Genomic DNA, 19,850 nt, shown 5'->3' on the forward strand with positions numbered 1-19,850 from the left:
TGATGAAAGGACAATGTTATTGTTTGAACAAATTCCTAGTATCCTGTTGTTCTGTTTGTTATAAATATAGAACTTACATGTTTTAACGTGAGAAGAGTTTGAAATGGGAAAGCCTCTTGTTGTGACTTTGGTGTCTTCCAGATTGTTGAGGCTTATAGATCAACGTTATAAGGGCATTGCTCAAGGAGTTGGTCAATCTGAGATATAGGGTCTCATACATGTAGCTCCAATCAAGGTCATATATATAGCTTTTTAGTAATGCTTTTACACTGCTTATTGTTGGTAATGTGGTCATGTGTTTGGAGATGCTAGTGTTTGCTTCTCTAGTGTATTGGATGCCCTTGTTTACGTATCCATGTGCATGTCAGCACCCATTTGTTTTGACGTATCATATACCTCCATTATATTGAGTTACATTCTGCACATGAGAGATCAAACTTATCCAAGAGAAGAGACAAAAAGAAAAGATATTAGAGATCACAGTCAAAACCGCTTTATCTTTTGTTGAGAAAAATATGAACATCAAAGTGAGTAACAATCTTATGTCATGTAATGGGATTTTTTTTGTCTTAGGTGGTCGACCTCTCTCCCTCTCTCACCATAAATCTGTATTTGTTTTTCTTCTTATGGATGTTTTTTCTGAAACAATGTTCATTTCTTGATGTTCATAAGCTTGCTCTTATGTATCTGCATTTGCTTATGTACATGCAAACTATGAACTTTGTAGTCTTTTATTCTGCAGTAGAGTAAGTGTTCCATTGAGGATAAATTTGAATGCACTCTCTTGGGAATTAAACTTTGGTGATATACATATCGTTTTTTTGATTAAAGAAATGTTGAGTGTAACTGTTTTTGTTTATTTCTTTCTTCCTGTAGATTGGGAATATATTTTATCCTTGCTCATTAACAGTATTGGATTCTCCCAATATGGAATTCCCCTTTGGCCTGAATATGCTCCGGAAGCACCAGGTAGCATACTCTTTCTAATATCTGATGTACCTTTTCATTTTCTTGGTTCTAATTGATGTTATTTAGGTTTGTTATTCTTTTCTGACTTACTCAATGTCCGTATTGCATTATAGATTTAAAGGATAATGTTTTGAGAGTTGGTGGTGGAGAAGTTTCTGTCCCATTTTTGCAAGGTTGGCCTTCTAATCTCTACATGTGCTTACCGTTCAATAATTGAACAATTTCTGCAGTTAGGCCTGAATTGCTTTATTTGCAACTCACCAATTATCTAAATAGCTTTTATGGACAACTTTTTTTTTTTTTTGAAAGGTTATGGACAACCTTTTTGATGAATAGAAAATTAACTAATTAAATTGTGCATTGTTTTCAGAAAAAGACATCCCATCACACTTTCTTAGTGAAGAAAGGTTGTCCAAGCAAGCATTCAGCTCAGGGGGACCCCAGTAAGTATACTTTTTATTAATTTGCTTGTCCAAAAGAAACTTTCCTTGATGATGTACTTTTGACTAAGGATTTACAAGATCTACCATGCAAATGTCTTTATTCTGAATGGAACTGGTGCCTGGAATTTTATTTTCTCATGGCTAACTAAAGTGTGTGCCATGTATGCATTGTTTTGTTTTCTTTTTTATGTATGTATATTATATAGTGATGTATATTGGTAATGAGTAGATACCATTTTCGTTTATGTAATTTTTGTTTTTATCGCATGTTATTCTTTAGGTGACATCAGGAACAACAGATAGAAGCAACATTGTCCCAACAGGAAGGTCTCGTGGTGATACGAGCCAGGTAAATTTGTTATTAAGAACTGTCTCAGCTTTCTGTTAGCTTCCTTGTAGGCAAAAAAAAATAGTCTGTGCTGTATTGTGAAGTTGGTTAAACCATTGAGAAGTTATTGACCTTTTGGGACTAAGGCTTGGTTGTTGCATTAGCATGACTGAGAAGTTGTCACGGTTTGCCATCTTATTGATTGTTGACCCTGTTGATCTGGTCTTTTTAACCAATGGGTGTTGTGTTGATTAACGAACAAGATTTAGTAATCGTATTTGATTGATCTGAAGATTTCATGTTAATTCTATGGCTGCAGGGACCTGATTTTGAAGCCAAAGTGGCAAAGCTTGTTGAGCTAGGGTTAGGATGGGAAGCAGTCATACAAGCTCTTAAATTATTCGAAGGAAATGAAGATCAGGCTGCTGGGTTTATTTTTGGGGGTTGAAGTTAACATTTATTTTTAGACTTCATTTTTTGTGGAATAATATTTGGTTCAGTAATCTAATTACAAATTAACACATTGAAATTTGTCTACTTGATACTGACAGCATTCCTTTAAAGCTATTTTGAACCCTGAAATTGGTGTTGTAACTTGCAATTCAAATGAGAGAAAGTAAACAAATTTTAAATTTGAGCTTTTAGACTTGGTGTGGTTCTCTTTAGCCTATAATTTCATTTTTTTCCCATTGCAATATATGCCTTTTTAAATTGAGCGCAGACGGACGCAAGGCTTTTAAAAAAAAAATTTATTATTATTATTATTATTATTATTATTATTATCATTATTATCATTATTATTATTATGGTGGTAATTTGTGAAAATATGACCTATGAATGATTGACCTAGATTTATCTTTATGCCTGGTACTGAGTATTAGGTTGTTAATAAGTACATGGTCTAAAAATAGGTAAGTACAAATACATAGAAATATAATATTTGAAATGAGGAAATTTGCTTAAAAAATAAAGATGAGGTGATCCTTATTGATGAAAAGAAGTGAAAGTATTGCCTGAATTGGTTTGGTTATGCTTAGAAGAGTGCAATTAATGCACCACTGAAACAGACTAGGTTGATTTAAGTTGGGGAAATAAAAAAATGTAAATGGCCAAAAAATAATATTTGTAGAAGTAGTAAAAAAAGGATAATTGAATTAAGAAAGTAATAAAAAATATAATTTTATATAAAATAGAATGACTGAAAAGAATATATACGGCTGATTCTAATAATTTGTTGAGAATTTATAGTTGATCTTAAAATTTGGGGTTAAAGTTTTGTCGTTGTAGAATCTATTGATCAATAGAAGTAGAAAGAGCAATGATAGAGAGTATGATTTTCTATAAGGTGCATTTAGCAAAGAGTGGTGAAAAAATGTGTGCAGATTCTATTAATTTATAGAAGCAGAAAGAGAAATGATAGAGTATGTAATGATTTTTCTAGGCTAAAATGCAAAGTGTGCATTTGAAGTTTGATTGAAATTCATTTTAGTTCTTTAACTCTAGTTTAATTGAATCCTCTAAGTTTTAAAGTTATTAAATAAAAACATTTTGTACAATTTTGTTAAAAAAATTGCCGCTATGTATGCAATTGGATTATTAGGTCCTTCACTCCCTTATTTTTTATATTTAATTTTATTTCAAATATAAGCCGATCTTGAACTCATCAATCACTAAACTACATGATTAAAATTTTATTTACCTATTGTTGAGATCCAAAAAAAAAAATCACAATGTTGTACCAAGGCCCAAAAAACAACACAAAAGATTGAAAATCATAAAGTGTTTAGACTTCCAACAAAGGAAAAAAGGGAGAGGCCCAAATGCGCTAAGGGTCCATAAGGAGAAACCCGTGTCTATGGATGGGCAAGTTTCGGGCCCCATGAAATAAAGGAGAGAAAAGCCTAACCTAGCTCTCAAAGGTTAGTAAAATTGCTGGGGAGCCTGGGATCCTCGAGACGTGCAACGAGACCTGGTTTAGATAAAAAACAGTTTAGTAGGGTGCTAAGAAACACAAGAAACGAGAGAAGATATGTCCCTATCAATCACCCAATGATGCAGAAAAGAATCAGAAAACTTGGGAACCAACCATTCTTAAATAAGGGGCTGGTACTTCGGGGAACCTAGAAATAAGAACCACGAAGGGAGGTGGCTAGGAGGCTTTCAACTTGGCAGGGAGGAATCAGCTCACTTGAGAAAAATGATAAAGGGAAAGGTAGCCAAAAGTTGAGTCTGAAAAGATGGGCTCTAGAAGCCTTGAAAGAAGAGAGACCCAAGGTCAGCTCTTAGGGACACCTCAGAATGGAAAGATAGCAGGAGACTTTTGAGGAAGAAACTCCAAAAGAAGAAAATAATGAGGAATGAGGAAGGGACCAACTACCAATGTTGCTGACACAACATTGTTTTTGGTACTCAAGGGAGCAAAAGGAGAGAATCAGTGGTACCCCGGAAACCATAGAATGACACTATAAAAGGATGAGCAACTAACAGGTGAAAGGGCATTCAGGAACAGTGAATTAGGGTAAAATCCTTAAGAAAGCTCTGTCAAAGTTCAAAAAAAGAGAGAAAAAAGAGAAAAATACCGTTTGGTATCCTCAACAGCCACTAGAGAACACACTTGGACTCAAAGAGATTTAAACTTTGCAAGTCTTAGAGGCCTAAAGAGCCTTCCAAGTTTGTGATTTTTGAACTCATTTGGGCCTTGTGACATATCCTAGTGAGCATAGTGTATTACACAATTAAGAAAGTAATGGAATATTCTACATTGTCTTAAGGATCCCTAACGCTTTCTTTTCTTTTCCTTTCCTTCTTTTTAAACACTTTGTTCCTTTACTGTTTCTTGCTGTTCAATGCATATATTTTTGTTTGTTAGCATGTATGTGTTGTAGGATTCTTGCTCTGTGTACCATTTGGTTTGAAATCAGCCCAATTAGCTGCGGTGAACCAAGCCTAGTCCCTTAAAACAATCAGCACTAGGCCCAAGATTCTTGCTTCTACTTGGGTTTATCCAAAAAAAAAAAGCACCCACACACTTATCAAACAAGCTTTAATGTATCTAGGAGCTACTTAATAATATATTTATATACTCATAAGCTTTTTTATGAATATATTATTATATTTAAACTTGACTTGCTTAATAGTGAGAGCCTCCACTTGAGCTTTATTTAATTGCTAAATAAACCAATATAAAACTAACTTTTTCTAATCGAGTTTTAGCTATTAAAAAATTCTAGCTATGTTCATTTACCACCTCCACCCAGCTGCTTAGCCTTGAAAAAAAAAACCATAGCCATAGGATCAGACCATGGCTCCTAGGTAATTAAGAGCAGTCGAAAGTGGTCCAAGAACTAGAGGTATTACTACAAATTTTATTACATAATTATTTTTTAAATTATATAATAAAATTGATCCCTGTAGTTTCAATCGTCTAATTAAGATGAAATTATTTTTTCCTCTTTTGTAGTTAATGGTGTGTACTTTGAGGAGAGGTACTACGTTCACAATATTTTCATAACAAATTATAGGTAGTTAATTGTTATTGGTTCAAGTTCAAATATTTTCACAATATTTTTACAACAATCTCAAGTGATAAGTTGTTACTGGTTGTTATTGTTGGGGCAAAAAAGTAATTTTAGTGTTAAGTTCAAAGTTTAACCAATAACAGCTAATCACGTATGATTTGTTGTAAAAATATTATAAAAATATTATAAATATAAAAACTCTCATAATTTAAAAATTTTATAGTAAAACTTATAGTATTTTTAATGTAATTGAATTATACTTTCTATAAGCCAAACGAGCTTGTCCCATATCGACCCGATAGTAAGCAAAACTGCCCTTTATAATACGCAAAACAGAACCATTGGACACGACCTTACTTGAACAGGATCTGTTCTATAGGATCGTACCTCTGTATCCTTGCTCACTAAGGAGACAGGACCCCAAACCTGGTGGATGAACCATGGCCGTGCGATCAGAGCGTGATTAACGGTCTTTGATCCTTCTGTACGAGGGATCAATCTGTAGATGATCGTTCTCAGCTTGGGCTCGCCCAGCTGGGATGGTCGTGCGGCTGTCTGACAGGCTCCCAAAATCTTTTTGCTGGTGAGTGCAGCACGTTTTTGAACACAAGTTGTTTGATGAAATTCCCAAGTGACGGTCTGTTCTTATTTCCATGTTCACAAGTTGTTTGTGTAATATGAACATCAAAGTGAGTAACAATCTTATGTCATGTAATGGGATTTTTTTGTCTTAGGTGGTCGACCTCTCTCCCTCTCTCTCCATAAATCTGTATTTATTTTCGTTCTTATAGATGTTTTTTCTGGAACAATGGTCAAGAACATTGGACATCTAGTCACAAGGAGGCCTCCACCTCTGTGTCTCTCTGTGCCTCCTTGTGTGTGTGTTCATTTCTTGATGTTCATATGCTTGCTCTTATGTGTCTGCATTCGCTTATGTACAATTGTACATGCAAACTTTGGACTTTGTTGTCTCTTATATCAAGGGAATTAAACTTTGGTGATATACATATCGTTTTTTTGATTAAAAAAATGTTGAGTAACTGTTTTTGTTTATTTCTTTCTTCCTGTAGATTGGGGAATATATTTTATCTTTGGGCTGGATATGCTCCGGAAGCACCAGGTAGCGTACTCTTTCTAATATCTGACGTACCTTTTCATTTTCTTGGTTCTAATTGATGCTATTTAGGTTTGTTATTCTTTTCTGACTTACTAAATGTCCGTATTGCATTATAGATTTAAAGGATAATGTTTTGAGAGTTGGTAGTGGAGAAGTTTCTGTCCCATTTTTGCAAAGTTGGCCTTCTAATCTCTACACGTGCTTACCGTTCAATAATTGAACAATTTCTGCAGTTAGGCCTGAATTGCATTATTTGCAACTCACCAATTATCTAAATAGCTTTTATGGACAACCTTTTTGATGAATAGAAAATTAACTACTTAAATTGTGCATTGTTTTCAGAAAAAGACATCCCATCACACTTTCTTAATGAAGAAGGGTTGTCCAAGCAAGTACTCAGCTCAGGGACTCCTTGTACTTCTCATTAATTTGCTTGTCCTAAAGAAACTTTCCTTGATGATGTACTTTTGACTGAGGATTTACAAGATCTACTATGCAAATGCCTTTATTCTGAATGGAACTGGTGCCTGGAATTTTATTCTGAATGCAAATGCCATTGAGAAGCTATTGACCTTTAGGGACTGAGACTTGGTTGTTGCATTAGCGTGATTGACAAGTTGTCACGGTTTGCCATCTTATTGATAGTTGACCCTGTCTATCTGATCTTTTTAACCAATGGGTGTTACGTTAATTAATGAACAAGATTTAGTAATTGTATTTGGTTGATCTGAAGATTTCATGTGATTTATATGGCAGCAGGGACCTGATTTTGAAGCCAAAGTGGCAAAGCTTGTTCAGCTAGGGTTTGGAAGGGAAGCAGTCATACAAGCTCTTAAATTATTCGAAGGAAATGAAGATCAGGCAGCAGGAGCAGGGTTTCTTTTTGGTTTAGTAATTTAATTACAAATTAACAAATTGAAATTTGTGTACTTGATACTGATAGCATTCCTTTAAAGCTATTTTGAACCCTGAAATTGGTGTTGTAACTTGCAATTCAAATGAGAGAAAGTAAACAAATTTCAAACTCGAGCTTTTAGACTTGGTGTGGTTCTCTTTGGTCTATAATTTTTTTTTCTTGCATTATATGCCTATTGAGCGCAGGTAGAAGTAAGGCTTTTATTACTACTACTATTATTTGGTGGTAATTTGTGAAAATTTGACCTATGAATGATTCACCTAGATTTGTCTTTATGCCTGGTACTGAATATTAGGTTGTTACTAAGTACATGTTCTAAAAATAGATAAGTACAAATACATGGAAAGATATTATTTGAAATGAGGAAATATGCTTAAAGAATAAAGATAGGGTTGATCTTTATTGATGAAAATATGAGAAAAAATTGCTTGAAATTGTTCAGTTATGTTTAGAAGAGTGCAACTAATGCACCGGTGAAAAAATGTAGGTTGATTTAAGTTGGGTAAATGAAAAAATGTAGAGGAGGGCAAAAAAAAAAAAAAAAAAAATTGTAGTAGTATTAAAAAATTATAAGTGATTAAGAAAGTAATAAAAGGTATGATTTTATATAGAATAGAAAGATTGAAAAGAGTATAAGCAACTGACCCTGATAATTTGTTGAGAATTAATAACCGATCTTAAAAATTTGGGATTAAAACTTTGTTGTTGTAAAATCTTTTGATCGTTAGAAGCAGAAATAGCAATGATTGATAAAGTAATGATTTACTAATAAGGTGTTTTTAGCAAGAGTGATGAAAAATGTGTGCGGAACCTATTGATCTATAGAAGTAGAAAGTGAAATGACAGAGGAAGTAGTGAATTTTTTTATTTATTTTATAATTTAGATGTAGTAGGAGTGATGAAAAATTGTGAGGATGAAAAGGAGGAGAAGGATGAAAAAAGTATGAGAGGTTTTTGTATTTTTTTTCTCTATCATAATACCATTTTGAAAATGATAATATTAAATATTAAGAGAACCATGTGTAAATTAATAACAAACGCATCACTCTCATCATTTTTCCCATTTGCCCTCCTAAGCCTCCCTCCAAAAGGAAGAAATAGAAACGGTATTGGCCCAAATTGGATTATCAAGGTCCTTTAATCCTTATTTCCTCATTTAATTTTATCTCAATTATAAGTCGACTTTGAGCTCATCAAAGTATTAAATTATGTGTTAAAAGTTCATTTTCTTATCGAACAATATTTAATATGTTTGGGAGCTACTTAATAATTTATTTTTGTATGTATATAGATATACTCATAAGCTAATTTATGAATATATGTTATTATGTTTAAACTTGAGCTTTAATTATTAATAATTTTTTTTGAACTTTACTTATTTGCTAAATAAACGAACTTAAACTAATTTTTTCTAGTCGAGTTTTAGCTATTAAAAATGCATGTTCATTTACCACCTCAACCCGGCTGCTTAGCCTTGAAAAAAAAAAAAAACCCCATAGCTGTAGGATCCGACCATGACTCCTAGGTAAATTAAGAGGCGCCGAAGTGGTCTAAGGAACTCGAAGCATTATTACATTTCAACTGCATATATTTTTAAATTGATATAATAAAATATGGTCAATGAGTTTTTGTCATCTAATAAAAATGAAATTATTTCTTCCTTTTCTTTGTTATTAATGATGTATAATTTAAAGATTTTGTAGTAAAATTTATAGTAAATTTAGCATAAATAGTTTATTCTTGGCATGATTCGATAAACCAAATGAATTTGTCCCATATCGACCAGATAATAAGCAAAACTTCATTTTATAATACGCAAAACAGAACCACTGGATACGACCTTACCTGAACAGGATCTGTTCTAAAGGATTGTACCTCTGTATCCAGTCTCACTAAGGAGACAGCACCCCAAACCTGGTGGATGAACCATGGCCGTGCGATCAGAGCGTGATTAACGGTCTTGATCCTTCTGTTCGAGGGATCAGACTGTAGAGGATTGTTCTCAGCTAGGGCTCGCCCCAGCTGGGATGGTCGTACGTCTGTCTGACAGGCTCCCAAAACCTTTTTGCTTGCTAGTGGGTGCAACAATTTTTTCAACACAAGCTGTTTGATAAAATTCCCAATTGAAGTTCTGTTCTTATTTCCATGTTCACAAGTTGTTTGCGTATTATCATTGTTGGATTTTTGTTGCAATTATAGTGTTATAGACATTCTGCACCTGAGCTCTATTTCCACCAAGTACACAAAAGAAGTATTTCCAGATATCTCCTGTCCTGGCCTGCATGGCTTCCGAGTCCCTTATGAAATTGTTTTTGGCTCTTTAGGCATGTATAGCTTTTAATCTGTAAGTGCTGTTAGGCTAGTCTGGTATATATCCCTTTGATGCACCCAAAAAAAAAGTCCTTTAACATTAGAAACATACGTACTTGGGACTAATGTTTTTAGGGTGTGTCGCTTATTTTACTAAAAACTTTAAACGGAAAATTTAAAACACTGTAGCAAAATAATTTTTAAACGTGTGAATAATATCGTGGGACCCATTTTTAATGAAAATTTTATTGAAAAAAGAGGTTTGTAGGTCCTGTAAACAGTGCATGCCCACTGGAAAAACTAGAAATGCACTTCTCAAAAATTAAAAAAAGAAAAGAAAAGAAGAATAATGCAAACGCTAGACGCATTCATCAGTATCCAAACAGATACTTAATATGCTTTAACTTGAATGTAAAGTTAATGTCATTGGGTAGTTCTGTTTATCTTATTTGAATCTGGTACGACATCTTTCATGACCAAGTTACCCAGGTTACCCAACTTTTTAGTTTTGAGTACAACCGCATATACAAGTGAAGGGCACATACAAGAAGTTCTCATCTATCATCTATGTACTTATTCATTAAGCCCCAATCTCATGCTGTTATAAAAAGTACACTAGTTTAGTCTGTTAGTATGAAACAGTGGCATCTGCATATGATTTTAGGTTGAATTCTCATCTTTATTTAAAGCAAAACAATAATCTAGGCTGACAAACAACCATGCCTTAGGTCCGTCCAGGAGTGAATTCAAGCGTTACGTCTTGAATTCAAGCAAAAGCTGTCACCTAAACTTTCAATTAGTGGAATGAAATCTGGAATAACTGAGAAAAGAACACTCAGGAATATAAATTAGTATTGGATGTAATAAAACTGCTTGCAAGTTCGATGGAATTTTGACAAACTATTACATAGTAGTATCATGCCAGCACAAATCATTGCATATACCAGTAATTGCTGAAATCTATAATTGAAAGATAAAAAATACATCTAATAATGAATGCAATCCTCATAATGTTAGCATATTGAAGGTTATGTTGTACATTGACATGGTGGTTAATGGAGTCTCATTGAAGATAACCAGATGGTGAAAACTATATTTGGATGAACTTATTCTATTCAGACTTCAGGGTAAAGATACTGTTAGCTAGGAAGGTGATCAGAATCTTCTCACCACGTGAAAGATTTGGTCAATACTGTTATATGCTCATTGGTTTCTTTATGTCACGGATTCACAATCTTCTTGTGGAGTGTTAGTTTTGAAAATAAGATGCAAGTCGCTAATTTTTCTCAAACCTCGAGAGAAATTAGTGTAATTTAACACTCCTTTGCATGCAATCTATGAAATGATGGATGAGATTTTTAAATTGCAGATGATGATGTTGTCCAAGGGAAAAAGACCTGTACTTGTAGGGTCGGACATCATGATCCAAGAAGAAGGCATATTATATGATCAGTCTGTGTTAAGGATGAGAGCCAACTCACATCTCATCCATCCGTATTACAGAATTCAAGGAATTGGGATAATGTGATTACTCTAATCCTGATGGTGCTGATAGTACCGTGTTGTGCAGTTGTCACATTATCCCAATTACTTGAATTCTGTAATAAAGATGGATGGGATGTGAGTTGGCTCTCATCTTTAACACAGACTGATCATATGATACGCCTTCTTCTTAGATCACGATATCTGACTCCACAATAACTGGTCTTTTCCCCTTAGACAACATCATCATCTGCAATTTAAAATTTTCATCCATCATTTCATAGATTGCTTGTAAGAGAGTGTTAAATTACACTAATTTCTCTCGACGTTTGAGAAAATTTAACAATTTGCATCTTATATTCAAAATTAAAGCTCAAAAGAAGATTGCGAATCTATGATATATATAAACCAATGCACGTATAACAGTATTGATCGAATCTAGAAGATGTCAAATTTTCTGGCAAAACTAGAAGTTGTTGAGTTTATGATATTATGCGTGAAAGTTTATGAAAGAGTAAGATTTTGATAAGGGCTAAGACACGTCCTTGATAGAGTATATATGGAGGAGAAGAATATGCAGATGATGATATGGGAAATGATGGGTGGTGCAGATTTCATGGAAACATTGGCTTTGGGTTTGGGGTTGTTGATGTTGTTGGTATTGGTATTGAATTTGAGGATAGTTCCGGGAACAAAAGGAGTGGAAGTGAGAAGAGAGGGAGTTCTGGGTGGCTGAGATGAGAGACTTTAGACAGAAGGAAAAGTGCTTTCCCAACTGAGTTTATTGACAGTATAAATAGAGATGGCTTGTGGGTGTGCTCTGCTATCTACCTCTTAGCCATGTTATCACGAGTCTTGAATGCCTATTACAGGCTTGTGGTTTTTGAGAAAATTTTGGATACAACTTTTGCCACAACTTGATGTGATACACTGAGCAGTGAGAAAATTTATGGATTCATGTGAAAATGATAGGTTGTCATTCACAATTTGCGACATTAGAGTTGTGACAAAAGTTGTCATCCTTGTGCCGACAATATTAAAGTGCCATGATGGGATCTTGTGTGATGATGATTTGGTGGCAAAGATGGAAGAATGTGAGCAGAAAAGACTATGGGTGTGATTATAGTTGGTAAGCAATATCAATAATGCTTTCCTTTTTAAGAGAGCTCAGACTGCTCAGTGTCATTCACTGAAGAGAGCTATGATATTCTACTCCTTCCCATTTTCAAATCAAGAGTTAGTGCTATGCTTTCCTTTTCAATTTTCAAATCAAAGTGTGAGTGTGGTTGTACTCAAAAGGACATGAGCAATGAAATTTCAGAAGAGCAAGCTCTCTATGGGGCAATACTTAGTCCCGGAGCACTACCTAAGTTTTTTCCCTCTCTATGTTTGTGCTGTGTTTAATGGGTTCAGGTCTCTGCCAGCACATGCAATGTTTTTTCTGTGTTGTTGTCAGACTAGTTTTCACACTTTCAAGTTGTTTAATATTATGAATAAAATTTATTCCGATTATTATAAATAAATAAAAAATGTTTCTGAGTGCTGCCATATTAAGTTGACATGAATTTTTCTTTTTCGCAATTTTTGCTATGTATTTCAATTTCAAAAATTTTCAACTTGCTGCCTTTGTGAGTTTTAGCCCAATTCATATGTGCAGGTGAATATATGAATGTTTTCAATTATACTCCCTATCTTGTTAGTTTCTTTATCAAAGAGGATTTTGATGGAATCTGCCAAAATTAGTATAGGGTCAGTGACAACTGAAATAATTTTCAACCAACCCTGCATCTGCATAGCTTGAATGTGGAACCTCGCTTTTGTGCCTGCTCAGTGCTCACTAATAAGTGGGGCTTTCCTATTTTTCTGATCAATGGCCACACTGTGGAGAGCCCACTGGTTTTCATTTCTATGTTTCACATGACAAGATTGGTTGTTTCTTGTAATTCATGCATATCCTTCTTCTTTTTATACTTTGCCAATTCTACGATGTTTGTTAATGGTGCAATAAGTTTCCTTTCAACCAAACTAAAGATGTGCTGAGATAGCGAGATTTTAATAAAAACTAGTATTATGTCTATCCGATGCACAACTTAATTAAAAATAATGTATATATTGTACCATTTAATATTTAGTAAGTTACTGAAATTTTAATAAATTTTTACCTAAAGTAAATTAACTATCTTAACATGTCACATGACAAAAAATAAATATAAAATCATTAATTTTATGATGTGTAATACATACATATATTAATTATTAAGTCACTTGTGGCAAGCATGGTGTGTGGTGTGTAAATTTCTCTATATAAAACATAGATGTATAATTAATATTTTAAAATATATAAAAAAAAGAAAGAAAGTACAACTGTTCATGCTAATTATGTTTATATGTTTGGGTGTTGAGATAGCAAAGAGAACAAATAACAAATTATCTTTTGAAAATCTTATTTATTTATTTATTGGTTAGTAAAATGATGATTATTTTCGATAAAGTCAAATTGAGTACAAAATTTTCACCTCAAATTATTTAATTTTTAAATTTTCTCAAAGTTATATTTTTTATTTTTATCATTATAGTTATCAAATTACTTTTTATTTTTGGTTTTATATATACAATTCTTTTTGATGTTGTTAATTTTTTTTTTTTTTGGGGGATTAGAGTAAGGTGTCAAATAAGATATGTCAATATAATTATATTTATATGAGAGAGTATACGATAGCCTTTAACTTTAGAGTCAAGTGCCTTGCTGGATGATTAACTTGAAATAGTATTAAGAAAAAATAGTGTATCTTTTCTTTAAGTAATATTTCATTAATGCTGAATAGGTGCAAATTTTATTTTTTATTTATTAATTTATTCTTGAATATATGTGTATTTCATGTTATTATATGATATGTATTTAGTGTTCAAACCCAGACTTAAAAGCACTCACATCAGCCATAGTAAAATGGCAAAAGGGCCAAATTTTGTTTATCCAACCCCAAAAATCAACCATATTACTTATTTATACATTGTGCAAAATGCATTTTGGCTATAGCACTTGTGCAAATATGCATTAGCAATTTAGTTGTGCATTTTAATTTTTAGTCTTTCTTTAGGATGAAGGAAGAGGACAAAGTTTTGAATACTGTTATGTTCTGGCCGGAAAATACTGTATTAGTGTCTGTTTGGCTAGCTCATTTTTTGTCAACTTATTTTATTATTTAACTTATTTTTGCTATTATTTATGGGTCTCATTGTACTTTTTGGTACTATTCATGTGTCCTAATGTACTATTTCAACTAAAATTTACCTTTATTTACAGTACTTTTAACAAAAAAATTTCAGTTTTAGTAAAATAAGCAGATCTCAAATAGACCCTTAGTATGCAAACTGAAATAGTAACCCCTATGTTTCAGGTGTTTTGGACCTTTTGGTCAATACTGATTGAAGTGAAAATCCAACTGGAATGAATTTTGTATTGATATATATGACGTTATGAATAGATCTAGCGGAGGTGGGAAAAAATAGTGAAGAACAATTGAACCATTGAACAAGATGAAGTAAGCACAAAATGATAAAATACAAACAAAAAGAACCCACAACAATAAAACATGTTTGCAAAGAGAGGGGTAAAGATCAGAACGTGATCCTTAATAATTTTTCGAGGTAGATGATTAATCTTTTTTTTTTTTTTTTTGAGGTTAAGTGTGCGTTTGGATAAATGAATTTTGCCAATTTATTTTACTATTTAAATTATTTTTGTTATTATTTATAAACGTAATTGCACTTTTGGTACTATTCATAAGCCCCACTTTACTATTTCAATTAATTTTTATCTTTATATATAGTACTTTTAATAAAAAGTTTTCAGTTTTAACAAAATAAACAGTTCTCAAACAGACCCTAAATAGAATAAAATGAGTTCTTATATTTAAATAGATATAAATTGTTGGTCGAATTGATGAATACTCTTGGAGATAAAGTACCTGTTCCATCCTTACAACAGTTACAAATTCTCTCTTTACTTTATTTTTTAATTTTATTTTGTTTTGTGACTAAGTTTTTATTATTATTATTTTTTTATGAATATATTTTGTGACTAGTTAAATGAATATCACTTATTTTAATTGATGCCATTCTTTAATTCTTATACCATATTTGTCCTTGGGTAGACAGCAATGAATGGAGCGGGAAGTACGAAGGTTTAAAGGGGTACTATTGTCCTCTGCAAAAAAGAAAAGAAAAAGGGGTATTATTGTCAATCAGCCAGTAGTATGATTCTGTAAACCAAACGAGCATGTCCCATATCGACTAGATAGAAACTAAAACATTGCTTTATATTGCACTAAACAATGTTGTTATGAAGGATGGTACCTCTGTGGTTCAAGCCTGATAGGATGAATTATAGCCGCTCGATTAGAGCGTGATTAACAGTCTCTGATCCTTCTGTCCGGTGGATTATACTGTAGATGATCGATTTCAGCTTGGCGCGCCAGCTAGCTGAGAAGGTCGAGCGGCTGTCTGAACGGGCTTTTGTTTTGCATTTTGGACAATTTCTTGCAGCAAATTTCCTCTTTGACGATTTTTGCTTATTCAAAAATGCAATAGAAAATGGTATTGACAATGTATGCGAGTTGTTTTGTTCTTATTTCGATGTACACAAGTTGTTTGATAAATTTCCCAGGTGGTGTTTTGTTCTTATTTTTTAAGTCCCAATACATGAAGAGGGGATTAGGGGGAAGGGAGGTGAAAGAGGGTGATGCTGTTTTTTGCATCTATTGTGGTGAGGTGTGGTTGTTGACCCTTGAACATTGCTCTTATAATACCATGATACTTGGCTGCCAAAGGCATTGGTAATGAGTCTGCTATTAGGGACTTATGTTCTGATTATGATCCATTAATTGTTGAATTTAAAAGTTGAAAAGATTTGTGTCAATGCACTAGTCTTATATATCTTATTCTAATCTGGTGTGAGGTCTTTTATGCTCAAGTTTTTCCCAACTTGTTAGTTTGGGTACAACTAAATACACAAGTGAAAGGTTTATGCATCAAGCCTCTATCCTCATGCTGTTATAAAAGATTTTACTAGCTTAGTCAAATAGAATGAGACAGTGACATCTGCTTTTGATTTCAGAAACACATGTAAATCCCAGTTTTCTACTTTTCTTCGTAAACTAAATGAGAACCTATAAAGACCTAATGAAAGTGAGTCCTAGTTGTTTCTGCAGCGATGAGCTTTGGGAGATTGAAAAGTGGGAGTGCATGAAAGAAGCGAGGATTTATCTAATATAATAGACAGGGAATGATTCTGGTTAACAAAAGAAGGAAGCCTCAAGGAAAAAAGAAACACAGCTAATGAAGGTTAATGGTGTCCCATTGAAGGTATCTAGATGGTGAACTATATCTTTGGATGAACCTATTCATTTCGGAGTAACGTGAGATCACTAAAGGCTATAGGGTATCTTGTCACTCTTGTTATCCTTTTTCTAACATCTTACTCTCCTCGACTGCCTTACTTTCAAACACATTTCAATGAGATTTATGCAGGCATATGATATGTAACAAAAAAATATTGGTCATTTTGAGTTATGCATCCCCCCTTTACACTTTCTGTAATGCCATTGGAAAAAAAGTGTCCATGGTCAGAAAAGAAGATATCTTTCCATTAAGTACAGAAAAGAATTTTTTCGGAGATCTCTGTCCTGGTCAGATTGGCTTCCAAATCTTTTATAAATTGTTTTGGTTCTCTTGGCATGTTTAGGCTTTGAGCTGTTAGTTTTGTTAGGCTGGTCTACTCTGTTCTTTATCCTTCTGATTTATCAGAAAAAAACATCTCCTTAACACAATGAAGAACAATTGAACCATTGAACAAGATGAAGTGAGCACAAAATGATCAGATATAAACAAAAAGAATCAACAACGAGAGGGGGTAAAAATCAGACGGTGATCCCTAATAATTTTTTGAGGTAGATGATTAATCTTTATCATCAGTGCTTCACTGATTCATAATCATGAAGTTTGCTGCAGAGAGAGTTAAAAGACAAAGGTGTTTGGAGTATAAACAAGAGGAACAAAAACGAGGGAGAATATGACTTCAGAGGGGAAAAAAGAAAAAAGAAAGAAAAAGAGAAGAGGAGATGCCACGTTTTGCATTACTACTAATTTAGAGTCGGCCATGCAACACAAGTATTAAGAATTTTGGAAAAAAGTGAATGATGGTTGTGGTGTTCAAAGATAGAGAGATAATTTTTTTAAAAATGATATTTTAATGAAATAGAGTTTTGAGTAGATAGTGTAATGTGAGTGTTTTGAAAAGTGGTTAAGTAAAATAGAAAAAATTAGAGCTGCAAACAAGTCGAGTTTTGTTGAGTAGTGGTTGTTCAAGCTCAGCTTGACAACAAAATTAGAATGTTCAAACTTAGCTTGAGCTTGAATCAAGCTTACGAATAATGTTCAAGCTTGATCTCGTTATAAAGTATAAAAATTTGAACTCAACTTTGCTTGGCTTGATTCATTAGTCGAGCCAGGGTCGAGCTCAATATTATGCTTTTGAGCTTTAGATCCAACACAAGTATATTATCAAGCTCATATCAAACTTATTATCTAGTCTATTTGGTTTGGATGAGTGATCTTTAACTCCTAATTAGACATGAGTTTATTTGTCAAAAACTTATATCAATTTCATTACCAAACCCATAAAATAAGCCTAGACTCAACTTGTTTTGTCAAAACTCACAAGCTTGTTCATGAATAATTTTTTTTTACTTAGGCTTGACTCGTATATTAAACAAGCCTAAAACTAGAGCTTAATCTTGGTTTGTTCATAAATAATTAAATATGAATGAGCTTTTTATCGAGACAAATCTGAGCTGTTTATGAATGGATTGGATAATTTATAGTCCTAAAAAAAAAAAAAGTTTTTAGGTTAAAATAGATAATGAATTTTTGATTGAATTGATGAATGCTCTTTGGAGATGAATTGCTGGTTCCATCCTTACAACAGTTACAAATTCGCTCTCTACTTTCTTATTTTATTTTTTGGGATCAAGTTAAATGATTATCACTTAGATTTTAATAGATGCCACTCTTTAATTCTTATACCATATTTGTCCTTGCATAGACAGCAATGAATGAAGTGGGAACTAGGAAGGTTTAGAGGGGTACAATAGTCAAACAGCAAGTAGTATGATTCTGCAAACCAAACGAGCTTGTCCCATATCGACTAGATAGAAACTAAAACATCACTTTATATTACACTAAACGATAGCAGGGGTTATGACCTTACTTGTTCAGGCTCTTTTCAATGGGATGGTATCTCTGTGTCCTTGATTACTAAGGAGACAGAATCTCAAGCCTGGTAGGATGAAACATAGCCGTGCGATTTGAGCGTGATTAACGGTCTTGATCCTTCTTTCTGGTGGATCAAACCGTACATGATCGTTCCTAGCTAAGCGGCTAGCTGGGATGGTCGTGCGGCTGTCTGAACGGGCTTCAAAATCTTTTGCCACAATGAGTTGAATTTTATATATTTTGGACAATTTCTTGTAGCAAATTTCTTCTTGATGATTTTACTTATTCAAAAAATGCAATAGAAAATGGTGATTACCTTACACAACTTGTTTTGATGAAACTCAATTGCAATGTTTTGTTCTTATTTCCATGTACACAAGTTGTTTGATAAATTTCCCAAGAGGTGTTTTGTTCTTTTGTTTTTTTTAGTCCTAATACATGAGGAGGGGTTAGGGGGAAGGGAGGTGAAGAGGGTGATGCTGTTTTTTGCTTTTGTTGCGGTGAGGTGTGGTTGCTGACCCTTGAATATTGCTCTTATAATACCATCACTAAATGACAAAACATGAATAGTGTCGCAGTTTCGTTGCTCATTCAAGATTTCTATTTATTTTCGGTGGAAAAGTTTTCACCCTAAGTAAAGGCAAATTACTCTCAGAAATTTCAGAATCTTCAGAGGATCCTAAGCTCCTACTAATCTATATAAGGAAGCTAAAGTTCCATTTCAAAGGAAGCTTGATTCAGGATAACTCCTTTTTACACAGTACCAGCCGACACAAAATGACAAAAACAGTACTAGCCAACACAAAATGATAAAACATGAACAGTGTCGTAGCTTCGCTGCTCCTTCTAGATTCCCATCTATTTTCGGTAGAAAAATTTTTCACCCTGACTAAAAGTAAATTACTCTTAGAAATTTCAAAATCTCCAAAGAATCCTAAGATCCTACTAGTCTATATAAGAAAGCTTAAGTTCTATTCCGAGGTAGTTTTGGTTCAGCATAACTCCCTTTTACAGAATCCCTTAGTAATCATGTACTAGGAACATTATCCAAACTTGTAATCAAATGACATTTCTATTTTTTTGTTTTCAATGTAATCATATGGCCTCAGTCCCTTCTTATGTAGCCAAAATATATGTCCTTAACATTAAGGCATACTAGGGACTTGTGTTCTGATTATGATTCATTAATTGTTGAATGTAAAAGTTATGTCAATGTACTTGTCTTATATATCTTATTCTAATCTGGTGTGAGGTCTTTTATGCCCAAGTTTTTTCCCAACTTGTTAATTTGGGTACAACTAAATACACCAGTGAAAGGTTATGCATCAAGCCTCTATCCTCATGCTGTTATAAAAGATTTTACTAGCTTACTCAAATAGAATGAGACAGTGACATCTGCTTTGATTTCAGAAACATGTAATTCTCAATTTTCTACTTGTCTTTGTAAACTAAATGGGAACCTATAAAGGCCTAATGAAAGTGAGTCCTAGTTGTT

At 33.4% G+C, this 19,850-nt stretch overlaps 1 protein-coding gene, 1 long non-coding RNA gene and 3 other non-coding genes across 6 annotated transcripts; all 5 read left to right on the forward strand.

Annotated features, from left to right (window-relative positions):
• Positions 1 to 103: 103 nt before the first annotated feature.
• On the forward strand, positions 104 to 2,188 carry LOC142638545 (protein DNA-DAMAGE INDUCIBLE 1-like). Its single transcript, XM_075812571.1, has 6 exons — positions 104 to 191; positions 877 to 969; positions 1,083 to 1,142; positions 1,340 to 1,412; positions 1,905 to 1,962; positions 2,060 to 2,188. The coding sequence occupies exons 1-6, from the start codon at positions 104 to 106 to the stop codon at positions 2,186 to 2,188; spliced, it is 501 nt and encodes a 166-aa protein (XP_075668686.1).
• Positions 2,189 to 5,565: 3,377 nt separating this feature from the next.
• On the forward strand, positions 5,566 to 7,400 carry LOC142641302 (uncharacterized). 2 transcript variants are annotated; one of them, XR_012845367.1, is made up of 4 exons: positions 5,566 to 5,841; positions 6,329 to 6,378; positions 6,718 to 7,000; positions 7,132 to 7,400. It is a non-coding gene; the product is annotated as an uncharacterized LOC142641302 (long non-coding RNA). The 2 variants fall into 2 exon arrangements; XR_012845366.1 differs by having other exon boundaries at positions 5,574 to 5,841; positions 6,718 to 7,400.
• On the forward strand, positions 5,606 to 5,823 carry LOC142641838 (small nucleolar RNA U3). Its single transcript, XR_012845514.1, has one exon. It is a non-coding gene; the product is annotated as a small nucleolar RNA U3 (small nucleolar RNA).
• A 1,726-nt stretch (positions 7,401 to 9,126) lies between the features above and the next one.
• On the forward strand, positions 9,127 to 9,344 carry LOC142641844 (small nucleolar RNA U3). Its single transcript, XR_012845520.1, has one exon. It is a non-coding gene; the product is annotated as a small nucleolar RNA U3 (small nucleolar RNA).
• An 8,996-nt stretch (positions 9,345 to 18,340) lies between these two features.
• Positions 18,341 to 18,556, forward strand: LOC142641845 (small nucleolar RNA U3). Its single transcript, XR_012845521.1, has one exon. It is a non-coding gene; the product is annotated as a small nucleolar RNA U3 (small nucleolar RNA).
• The last annotated feature ends 1,294 nt before the right edge of the window (positions 18,557 to 19,850 follow it).

Source organism: Castanea sativa, chromosome 6, assembly GCF_040712315.1.
Source record: "Castanea sativa cultivar Marrone di Chiusa Pesio chromosome 6, ASM4071231v1".
Lineage (NCBI taxonomy): Eukaryota > Viridiplantae > Streptophyta > Magnoliopsida > Fagales > Fagaceae > Castanea > Castanea sativa.

What these genes read in the sequence shown, in the direction of transcription:
- LOC142638545 (XM_075812571.1), top strand. Translation starts at nt 104, where the DNA reads ATGGGAAAGCCTCTTGTTGTGACTTTGGTGTCTTCCAGATTGTTGAGG. An exon ending in ATATGCTCCGGAAGCACCAG is followed by an intron (nt 970 to 1,082) that starts GTAGCATACTCT and finishes ATTGCATTATAG; the next exon opens with ATTTAAAGGATAATGTTTTG. An exon ending in TTCAGCTCAGGGGGACCCCA is followed by an intron (nt 1,413 to 1,904) that starts GTAAGTATACTT and finishes TTGTTGCATTAG; the next exon opens with CATGACTGAGAAGTTGTCAC.